General features: G+C 37.4%; 1 protein-coding gene across 4 annotated transcripts in view; it reads left to right on the plus strand.

Annotated features, from left to right (window-relative positions):
• Positions 1-12,351, plus strand: part of RALYL (RALY RNA binding protein-like) — an 817,853-nt gene that overhangs the window by 715,620 nt on the left and 89,882 nt on the right. For all 4 annotated transcript variants that reach the window (XM_013969344.2, XM_005689272.2, XM_018058166.1 and 1 more), the window contains exon 5: positions 1,764-1,811. In XM_013969344.2, the coding sequence (XP_013824798.1) occupies positions 1,764-1,811 (48 nt within the window). The remainder of the gene's footprint in view (positions 1-1,763; positions 1,812-12,351) is intronic.

Raw genomic sequence — 12,351 nt, forward strand, 5'->3', positions numbered from 1 at the left:
TTTCGATTTTCTTAACAAAAGAAAAGTTACCAAGGACCATTAAATTGATATTTGGGGAATATAAAATTACTTGCCTGTTGTATGGTGGTTAGATACAAAGTTACCACATGACTCAGCAATTCTACTTTTAGATGTATACTCAAAAGGGGTGAAAGCAGGAGGCCCCCCAAAATTTTGCTCACCAAAGTTCATAGTAGGATTATTCACAACAGCCAGGAGATGGAAACAATTCAGATTCTATCAACAAATGAACAGATAAACAAAAATTCACACGCACATGAGTGGAGAATTATTCAGGCATAAAAAGGGATTGAAATTATGATATGTGCTAGAACATAGATAAGGCTTGAAGAATTACACCAGGTAAAATAAGCCAAGCAAGAAAGGACCAACAATGTATGTTTCCACTTATATATGGTACGTGCTGCTAAGTCACCTCAGTTGTGTCCGACTCTGTGCGACCCCATAGATGGCAGCCCACCAGGCTCTCCCATCCCTGGGATGTTCCAGGCGAGAACACTGGAGTGGTACCTAGAGTAGACAAATTCACAGCCACAGTAAGTAGAAGAGCGGTCACCGAGGCTTGGTGAAGGGGCAAGGGAGTGAGGGAATGAAGAAATATTGCCTAATGAGCACAGAGTTTCTGTTTTAGATGATAAAAAATTTTTGGAAATGGTTAATTGCTCAACATTGCCAATGAATTTTGACATTTAAAATTGACTTAAAGTGATTAGAAATGTAAATTTAGTTATGCATATTTTATAGCAGTGAAATAAATGAATATTGAAAATTACTCCCCTGTAATACCAATATTCCATTTAGCATAAGATTAAATTTCTTCCAGGCTGCAGAGGGTTGCATGGTGATGAAAAACAGCTCCAGATATGGATTCAGAAGTCTTTTCCTCCAGTCTCAGTCTTGTCACTTACTAGACATAAAATTTGAGCTAGCCGCTGAGGTCCCTTGCACTTTAATTTTCTCCAGTTATAATAACCAATACAGCTGTTTTGAGAGCTTGAAATCATTAATAAAAAGTAATAATGCATATAAAGTGTTTTGTAAACTCTAAAAATTATATAAGTGGAGGGGGAAATTTTTATTATACATTCATTTAAGAAGCTTAGTAATAATCTTATCCTTGAAATGTACTTATTAACTCTTCTTTAAGTGCCCTACAACATTGCTATTGTTGGTAAGACTCAAAGTTTCTTTTTTGTTCATTTTTCTCTACATCAAGTACTGAAGAGCAAGTTTTTAGAATAACAAGAAAATGCTGAATTTCTGAGGAAACCACTTTTGTATTTATTTTTCTTACACTAACCTTTTCCATTTATATTATTTATATACCATTTGTTTATTGTTGATTTAGCCTCATTATACATACCTTAGGAAGAAGGAATAGCTATATTATATCTTGTCTGGGGACAAATGGTTCTACAAGTATTACAAGTATTTAAAAAAATTAATTTTGCTACCTGTTCTCATCTTCATTCCAAACCAACTCAATCCATTATCAGTGTTTACATTATGAAACATATAATAAGAGTTTGACATGGCGGTATATCCAACCGGATACTATCTTGTAAAGTCCTTTGGCTACATAATTACATTGGAAAATAATGTAATTTTTGGAAATTTTGTAATGTAATTTTGGAAAAAATGTATTTACTTGCAAAAGTAATATAAATTTATTACCCTTACATTATAGATTAATACCAAAATTACTGTGATGTCAACAACTAATTTCTTGTTTCCCTCCTCAGTGGTTATGTCTTTGACTATGATTACTACAGAGATGACTTCTACAATCGGTATGTAAATTTCTCATCCTTGTTTCCATTTGATTTAAATTATCTTTTAACTCTTCTGTACCTTTCATTCACAGATATTATTGATTAATACATTTAAATGATATTTTACAGTAAAAAAGTAAGTCTCAATAAAATATAAGGTGGACAGATTTTCATCTTGCGATTGCACCTACTGCAGTATAGAAGATCTTGGACTTTTAGACTTTGGTGGTGCTTAACCCTAAAATTTGGTTTCTGATATTTGGATGATGTTCTGAAGATTTATTAACCAATATTATTTTCCAAATCTTGAAATTGGCATTCTTGACTTGGAATTTTTCAAGACTGAGAGATTTATAAATTCAGACAATGAGTCCAACCTTCTAAAATATATCTACTTCCAACACACAAATTCAGTAAAAATTACAGACAAGTCTTGCTCTGCAAGGTAGTGTGGGACCACAAAAGAAACCATGCAGAGTGATGTTAATAATCAATAGGGGAAATAGGATTTTCCATGACATTTAAAAAATTTTTGTCAAAACATTAAAAACTCTATGTTATAAATGTATTTATTATACATGTATACATATATAGAAATTCCTCATGCATACCTAAAGGAAAATACAGTGAAACAGTTATTTAGTATACTAATTTAAAATTGGAACATTTTAATGTAAAAATACTAAGAGTTAGTGTGCTTTTTTTCTTGTAAAAACGACTTATCAAAAGTAATTTGAATGGTACTAGCCTTCTTCTTCTATTAGGATATGAGGCAAGCACCTCTTTTACCCCTCAGTGAATTGTTATACAACTGTAGTGGATCAGCTTCGACATTTCATCAATGTTGTGAACTACCTCTAAGGTTTCCTCCCGATGATTCCTTTTCTTTGCCAATTTCACTTCTTCTGGGACATCTTCCTCCCTTTTCAGCACATCACAACCACTTTCCTCCTTTATGTCAGTATGCTTTATTTACCTAAATTCCTCTGCTTCCATCTCTAGAGTCTCTTGAGTGGAAGAGTGTCCGCATCCCTACAATCAGCTATTTCTCCTCTAATTTTAATTTTACTCCCCGTTTCACTCCTCGGTTCTTCGCTGTACCCATTCCCTCTTTTGATTGTCCATTCTTACAAAACTCCACGTGGGTTCATCACCAGGAAGCAAAGAGATCTGTGCGTGACCTAACAACTACACAATGACAAATCACAGACAGACTTTGAAAGAAGTGATGCGATTGGTCACTGATCGTCAGGAACATCTGTTAATCAGGTAGAGATTCATGGACTGAAAAGCCAGCAGCAAAGCTTGGACTTTATGAAATTACTCACAGTTAATATACGTGGTAAAACTGAAATTTGACTTTTGCTGTTGGGGGGATTGGTGTTATTTAACTTAGGACTAGCAAATGAAATTCTGGCAGAAGAGGTATGCGAAACAAGAATTATCTGTGTTAGGTCTTTGGACCGTACACACACATACAAAAACAAAGTAAATATTGTTTGAAGTTCTATTCAAACAAACAAACAAATATCCCAAGGCATAAAAATGCAAAGCTAGAAAAACAGAACATTTTACGTAGGAAGAAACTACGCAATCCCTCGTAAGGGTCTCCTTCTCTGCTCAGCCGCCCGGGTCCTCTCCCAGCCCCAGGAGATCTCCGTGTTCCTTCCTGTCTGGGGACCTTCCTCTGCGCGCTTTTTCTGCTCTGCGTCTCTCCACTGTCTAGTTAAGGACTCCGTTCTTCAGGTCTCAGCGTGGACTCCTCTCTCAGACTGAATGAGGTTCTTCTGTTTCCCTCTCCGCACCTGTTACTGTTCCTTTACGGTACTGCTCCTCGCTTATATTGCTAGATTTCTCTCTGCAGTGAACAATATTTGGTTTATTTCTGCTTGCTTTCCTTCCTCCCAGAAGGCAGGAAAGATGCTCCGCTCCGCTTATTGTATCCTCAGGCACTATCATTAAGTCTCACGCATACTGGAAACTCAACTTTTGTTATTAATTCATTTCCTTAGATTTAGAGACATTTTGCTTTCTCCAAGGTCACATAGTTGATTCGTGGCAGCACTACAGTCATAAACTAGGTCTCCATTTATATTCAATAACCAACTGTGCAGATTCGCAAAACAGAAGGGGAGCAATATTGGCCTATGGTTTTACATTAAAGGAAACAGCCTTATCTACACAAAATCAAATCCACAGCCATACCTTTAGCACCACTGTGTTCAAAGCTAAGCAAGCGATTTCTCTAGTCATCCTTTTATGACCAAATATAAATCTTTAAGGACAACTTTCTCAAATAATTTTTACAATTTATGTAAAATATAATATTTAATTTTAACTATTTAATAGCTTGTAATAACTCATCCTAACAATGATGTGAAGATCTGGCAGCATTAAAATAATCCCATTTACTGTTTAAAAAAAAAGATAACTTTAAGTAGTCTTTCAATTATTTGAATATTTCAGTTTTTGACAATTTCAGAACATTTTCTGATACTCCTGTGTGTCAGGATACAGAACACTGTCTTCATTGCTCTGAATAAAGTTGCCAACTAATATACATTGTCATTTAGACTGTCAATAGTAAACTGTTTTCACATTGTTATTGCTTAAATATTTTCTATCACGTGACTTCCTTACACATTTTAAGAATTTCTACTTAAAATGGAGTAGATGGTAGGAGACCCAGGTTCTGGTAATCAACCTGTAAACTTTGGGTCAGGTTTACAGTTTTCTCAGTGATCCAGGCAGCACTCATGGTAAACAGCCTGCCTGCCAATGCAGGAGACATAAGAGACATGGGTTCGATCCCTGGGTAGGGAAGATCCCCTGGAGGAGGGCATGGCAACTCACTTCAGTATTCTTGCCTGGAGAATTCCATTGGCAGAGGAGCCTCGCAGGCTACACTCCACAGGGTCACAAAAAGTCAGACACCAACTGAAGCGACTTACCACTCACCCAATATTTGCATTTTACTGTGTATATATTATAGCTCAAAAAATCGTAAGATACATATGTAGACAGATGATAAATAAATATATTTTACAAGCAAACGAACAAGAGCCTTAATCAGCAAGTGATTGCAGAGCCTGAATCTTTCAGATGGTTCTACATCACACACAAAAAGCTAACAGAATAATTTCCGAAATCATTTGCTTCTCATATAAAACCTGTTTGGTTTATAGGTATACCAAGATCCGAATGGGTGTGCTGCTAACAGACTGTCTGAGCAGCCTGCGTTCTCATTAGTTAATTTTTCATCTTCTGCATTTGGCTGAAAGAGAGAGAAGCATCTGCCGTAGTAGACACAGTCAGGAGTTCCCTGTGAACATAGATTCCCCAGGAAGGGAAAAGAGTGGAGAGGCTGGACAAGAGAAACAGCCTAACAGGCCAGTGCTAACGGTTTTATCCTCAGTAATTCCTCCTTAGTTACATTCTGCTTGTGTTTATCATTAACTTTTTGCTCTTTTTACTAATGGCACACACGTGGGCAATTTATTTAATGCCACAAAAACTTGTCTCATCGATGAAGTGAATATGAAATTAATGCCTACCGCATGATATTGTTTTGAGGATTCAGTGAAGTAGCATATTTTTATGACCTGCATTTTGCCTGGTGTGTGTTTTGTACTTAATCAATGTTAGCTACTGGTAGCCGACAGTAACCATTAACAGTGATAGAGAACAGGTTCCTTATCCTGATATTCAAGTAGCAACGTCCCTGTGACTGAGGAATACACTGACTGATCAGCCGTGCTTCCACAGTAAGCCCATTGTGACGCCTCTGGATCATTCTTCGTGTATTGTTTTCCCTCCTCTTGCCCCCCTGGAGCGTTCCAGTTGCAGCTGAACACTCTCATCAACACTCAGCTATTCCCATTCACTCCACGCTGCCTGGTTTTCTGTCAGGAAAACAGACATCATATAGTTATGCTGAACAAGGAGAATTGCTTGTAAGAACTTTCTATGTATTAAGGAACTAAAAAAGGCAAAAACAAATAAACAACAACACAAAACCCACAATGATATGATGGAGTCAGCAAACTACCTCTATCTCTACCACCTCTGGGGTTGGAAAACAGGAAAAGGTAGGATTATCAGATATCACTCTAGAAAAGCGGGCTTACAGAGCTCACGTTGAGAGTAGGAAGGTCAGCTTAGTTGCTGCTACTGTATCTGAACCCGAAGAAACCCAGGGGGCTGGAACCCAGACCTTTAAGGAAGCAGTGCCAACGGATGCCTGGGTCTCTGAGGAAGAGTGGAGGCTGTTCTGCCAATGTTGCAAAAGTGTTCAAACTGGATCCAGGGGCCACTACTGGAATGCATTGCTGCTGTCAGGGTGGAGAAACAAGGCTGCAGTAACGCTGAAAACACAAGAAGCCGAAACAAAGCCAGGAGGCAAAACAGAAAGGGTCAAGTCCTCTCTTCTGTTCCGATCATAGTCTCCTTCTCAAGCCCTTAGCTGGCTGAGCCTAGCAAGGAGCCAGCTGGCCCCCGCAGAAGCGCGGTTTACCTGAGTCTCAACCCCAGCTGTTACTAAATGCCTCACATGATGCTGAGGGATAATGTCTCAGTAACTGACATTCATTCACATCCTATTGTTAGCCTATTTCTGCCAGGCTTGGGAATTCTCATATAATGGGCGAGTTTCAACTCTTGCATTGTTTTAGCTTAGGAAGCTTCTCTACACAAAGTTCCATCTTAATGTGAATGTTTCAGTACATTTATCCAACAGTAACTTTTCCAAAGCCTAATTGAGTGTTTCTCCATGGTTTCAGGAATCATGAAGTGAAAGTGAAGTGTTAGTCACGCAGTTGTGTCCAACTCATTGTGACCCCATGGACTGTAGCCCTCCAGGCTCCTCTGGCCGTGGAATTCTCCAGGCAAGAATACTGGAGTGGGGAGCCATTCCCTTCTCCAGGGGGTCCTCCTAATCCAGGGGTCAAACCTGGGTCTCTCAGATTGCAGGGAGATTCTTTCCTGTCTGAGTGACCAGGGAAGAGTATCACTAATAATAGACTTGAGAGGTTATTCTAAGCTGTTATCTTCATGTATTACACACACACACAAAAACTGCCCAATTTACAACATTCAATGCCGGTTTCTTTCAAAGGTCAAGTATGACTCTAAATGAAGGACATTACACGTTATTTAAATGAAACATAAATATTTGTACTATCCCAAGTAAAGAAAAAGAAGTATACCTAAAATTCTACTGAATACCCACAAGGAATGTTTTCAATTTCTGAGATATCAGCAGTTTTAATGCAACCTCTCTTCAATAGTACCAGGAAAGGCTGCTGCTAAGTCGCTTCAGTTGTGTCCGACTCTGTGCGACCCCATAGATGGCAGCCCACCAGGTTCCCCCGTCCGTGAGATTCTCCAGGCAAGAACACTGGAGTGGGTTGCTATTTCCTTCTCCAACCAGGAAAGGCACTGAGGCATTTATAACCTCCAGTAATGAGCAAACTTCTATTGACAGAAAAAAAAAAAAGAAATGCAGGAGCTGCCTGACCTTAAATATGTGTGTGTGTGTGTGTGTGTGTGTGTACACATACATATCAGTGATTCAACATGGGGCATTGCTCAGTTCTGGATCCATTTTGACATTGAGTAAATTAACATAGGAGAAGCTACCAGAGCTGCAGTTAATGAAAAACAACTCTAAGTCAAGTTGTACTTGTCTCAGATCATTGATTATAGAGCACAGTATATATTCATGAATATCGGAAAAACATATCAGCAAGAAGCAACGTCTGTTTCATTATGCAAATTTAAATTACCATCTGGTAGAATGGGATTCCACTTAAAACACTTGGAAGCCTTTCATGGCATGGTTGATGAAGGATATGATTTGGAGTCAGAAGACGAGTTGCAGGCCTCAATGCGCGTGTGTTGACTGGTTAAACTTGGGGGTGGGGGGGTTATCTCATCCGTTTCCCACAAGTTTCCTTCATGGGCAAAATGGCTTAACAATACACACATTACAGAATTCTAAGAATTAAATAAAATCAGTTTATTGATTCATAACCTCACAATTGCTACTTGAATCCATTCACTTTTTAACAAGATACCAAAATTGTACAAAATATAAAGATTAGATTAAGATCAAGATATTGCTAAAATAGATCATTAATGATCACAGTCAACCCTCTAAAAGCACGTTCAAGAAGCATTTGTACAAGACCAGGGATGGGGCTTGCTGGTAGGGGGTGGGCTGTTGGCATGGAAAATCCAGAAAATCATGGAAAAGTTTAGTGACAAAAAAACAGAAATAAAAATTACTCATTTGCCGGTCTCAAGTAAAGTGTGCCTATAAAAAGCATTTTTTGGATTCAGCTGTAACCAAAAGCTTATTTGAAGTCAAGGTAGAAATTATAAACAGATTTTATGAATTTCAAGTAGTTCAAACAGTACAGAAAGCAGATATTCTAATAGGCTAGAATCATTCATGTGGATTTCAAATATAGCCTTTTTAAAAAATGAATAGGCAACTTAGTTTTGTTTTATAGATTCTGTTTGTCAGAAGTCAAATAAGTTGAAGACATAAACCCTTCTTGTCATTCAACAAGGTTGAATGAAGACACAGACAGAGGTCTCCAATCCTAGAGTTACTGACCTTCATTCATCTGCTAAAAGGGTCCAGGTAGGACATGGCCCCAAATAGGTGGTCAGATTTTGGTTCTGGGCAGGCCAGTTGTTTAACCCAATGTTTAACCCAAAGTCCAGACTACATTTTTTGAGTAGCACTTAATCACATAGTGACTGCAAATTTGGGTCCATAAGTAAGAAAAATAAAAAAGTATTTTTATGTGGGAAATTTAGAAGAAAACAGATAATTACTGATTTATAAGTTATTATTTAATTTAAATGATAATCTAGTGTTCAGTGACAAAATAATACACAAATATTACATTTTCCATTTTTTTCGTGAATTTTAAAATCACATTGGTTGACAGTGAAAGTTCAATTCAGTTCAGTTCGCTCAGTCATGTCTGACTCTTTGCGACCCCATGAACTACAGCACACCAGGCCTCCCTGTCCATCACCAACTCCCAGAATCCACCCAAACTCATGTCCATTGAGTTGGTGATGCCATCCAACCATCTCATCCTCTCTCGTGCCCTTCTCCTCCCGCCCTCAATCTTTCCCAGCATCAGGGTCTGTTCAAATGAGTCAGCTGTCCACATCAGGTGGCCAAAGTACTGGAGTTTCAGCTTCAACATCAGTCCCTCCAATGACAGTGAAAAATGGGCATCAAATTAAAAGTCCAGCAATCAAGTAATAATTTATTAGACTGTGGTATATCTAGTTGTGAAAATGCACCACAGAACTTAAATGTTGTGAATGAGTGAAGTTCACTCAGTCACGTCCAACTCTTTGCAACCCCATGGGCTATACAGTCCATGCCATTCTCCAGGACAGAATACTGGAGTGGATAGCATTTCTCTGCTCCAGGGGATCTTCCCAACCCAGGGATCAAACCCAGGGAAGATTCTTTACCAGCTGAACCACAGCCTATCCCTTTTCCAGCAGATCTTCCCTACCCAAGAATCAAACTGGGGTTTCCTGCATTGCAGGCAGATTTTTTACCAACTGAACTAAAAATAAACATTAGGAAGACCATTTAGCAAACATGGGAAATGTTTTTAATATAAACCAAAGAGAACTAGCCAGGATATATTACTGTACATACATTATGATTTCAGTTATGTAAAAAAATACAAATTATTATAGAAAAAAGATTAGAAAATGACAGTAATTGTTTTAGGGTAAGAGATAGGAGGTTATTTTTTCCATATATATTTTCTGAAAATGCATTAAAATGTTGCTTTTTATTGTTGAAGTTTAATAATAAGAGGCTTTTAGTAAAAACAAGAATTCAAAATTATATTCATTTTATACATCAATATGCCATTAAATTGTCTTTGTCCAAAAAGCAACTGTTGAAAATAATATCCTTATTGTTTCTAGACACAAGCTGTGTCTATTTTTTATCAAATAAATCAATATTAAAATTGCTCACCACTTTTCAGCTTCTGTTTGACAATGAAATGGCACATCTCAGATCTTATTAAAGCAAACAAAATTCCAAACAGAAAATGGTCGCAGGAAAAGCAGAAATGGTTATTAAACAAAATAGATCCTCAAACTTCCTCAATCTGCTGTCTTTATTAAAATCTGACATTTACTTTATTTATTGCTTGAGAATAGGTCTTTTAAAGTTTCTGTTTTAAAATAGGCCTTAGAGAAAGGAGAATTATGTGTTTGAGTTTAAATCATTATATGTTTGACCTGTAAACATAACGGGAAAAACGGTATTCTAATAGTATTAGGGAAAATGAAGGGCCATTAAAGGAAAGGAAAGGGGATACAATTCTGAGAGTGGAAGAACAAAAAATCAGGAAGAAGGAAAGAATTTTAAGTTTTCAAGTGACCTTGGAGATTTGAATTCCATTGAATTCTATCAGATGGAAATTTCTCTTGGACTGTTTTCTCTGATTTGCCGTAGACAGGGTTCTGATGAGAAAGCCAATGCTTGTGTCTCCTGCAAAGGCTGCCTTTCACCTCCTCCTGCTGTATTTAGAAGAATTCCTACATCTTGCAGTCCTAGAGAACGGCCTTGCTTCCTGTCCTTGTCTTGTTATTAATATGTTTCCATGCTTGAAAACAGCTCCCCATCTTCCTTCTCTTGGTTTCTGGTAAGCTCAACTTTGCCCAGTGAAAAGTAACAAACTTCCAGCTCCATTAAAACTTAAAATCATGCTCTCATATGAAATGCCCTTTTAGCTTTGTTTGTGTGTTACATCATCACTTTTATCAAAATCAAGTTCTAATGCTGCATATCTTCCCAACAGAGAGACAGAATGAATTGACAAAACCTTACCTGATTCTGTAACGGGAAAGGAGTCGTCTTTCTTTGAAGTAACACATCCGCATATTCAGAAAACAAGGACCTCTCCCTATAAGAACGTACAACAAAGAACACAACATACACTGCTTTACTAAAATGTACATCCTATGCTAAAAATATGCCACAAATATAGTGAACAAACGCAGCTCTGTTTTTTCAGCATGAGATCATACCTGGCCAGCACTGGAAGTTTTGTAATCCTTGTCTGGGGGGAAACATCAGAAATATTGATGAACAGTGCAGTTCTGTATAACATATTATTGAATTGCACTATCATTAAAGCAGTAGTGACTATGATGTCTTCTCTTGACCTGATATCCAGTATAGCACTCTTACAGCCTTTTATATTTCAGTTGTGCTTTAGAGATTTTCTTAACTCAGTGTGTAGATTAGTTTATTTCATGAACCTGCTAAATGGCATTTTGACGTCCTGGGGAAACGATTCCCCCAAAAGAGCTTCCCTTTCTTGTCTCAAGCAGCAACTTCCACCCTGGGAGAGATGGGTCAATTGTCACACTTCTGTCCTTTCAGTAACTTTGCGGGTGGTAGCTCATGAAAAGCACCTTTTGTATTTTGGTTCACTGGCTTAGGTTGCTCTGTGAATTCAATGTATAAATAAATAATGTAGGTCCTGTTTTGTGATTGAAATGAGGGGCAGGCTTAGTTGACCCTTCTGATTTTTGAGACCCTAGTGGTATGAATATGGTCCACAGCGCCTTTCGGCCTCATCGGCCTCTACCCTTTGAAGTCAGCTATAATGTGTGGGTGTCCGTGACCTGTTCTTTGCTGGCAGCTCCTCGGCTCTAATGGACTTGGCTCATGTGCAGAGGATGACCCCTCTCTTGAACTCTGTCTCCTTTCATTTCTTTTCCTTTCCAGACATCTCTTAGCATTTCCTAGCAGGTTCCCAAATCATTGTTTCTGGATCCATTAGCTCTCTAATATAAAAGACATTCTTAGTACCAAGGTCTGCTTCAAATGTGGTTTGTGTACATCCAACTTTTCTTCCCCCTGGTGCCATAGTACTCAGTGTTTCTGAATGAAAACTTGGAAACCAGCCTCTCTTAATCATTATCTTTCATATACTATTTTCCAAAAAGAGATTATCACATTTCCATCTGTATATACAAATGAGATATAATTTTATAAAATAACCAATTATAGAAGGTTTTAAATATTTTAAAATTTAAAGCTGTTCTCATTTTCTCATTTCTGTCTTTCCCATTAGATTTTCTATTGACTGTTTTAAACCAGTTATGAGAATCCATATAATAGTGTCATAATAAAATATATAATAACCATTATTCTAAGTCATTAATGCTATTTTATTTATAGTAGACAATGCAATACCTCTGGCTCAGTGGCAAATAGTTTTAAAAATAAATGAGTATATATACATATATATATAATTTTTCCCTCTGGTCCTTGTCTGCTGCTCAAATGTGCTTAGTCACAGAAAAATTTGTTGTGTGTATGCAGTATAATATGAGGCTTTGAATATATTAATTACATATTTATATAAATATGTAAATACTTTTATACTTTATCCCTCCATTGTCTGATGCAAATACATTGGTTATAGTGAATATCATTTTTCACTTTTAAGCAGAGGCTTCAGTGTTTTATCGGTATTCTTCGTTAGAG

The sequence above is a fragment of the Capra hircus genome, chromosome 14 (genome assembly GCF_001704415.2).
Source record: "Capra hircus breed San Clemente chromosome 14, ASM170441v1, whole genome shotgun sequence".
In the NCBI taxonomy this organism is placed as follows: Eukaryota; Metazoa; Chordata; class Mammalia; order Artiodactyla; family Bovidae; genus Capra; species Capra hircus.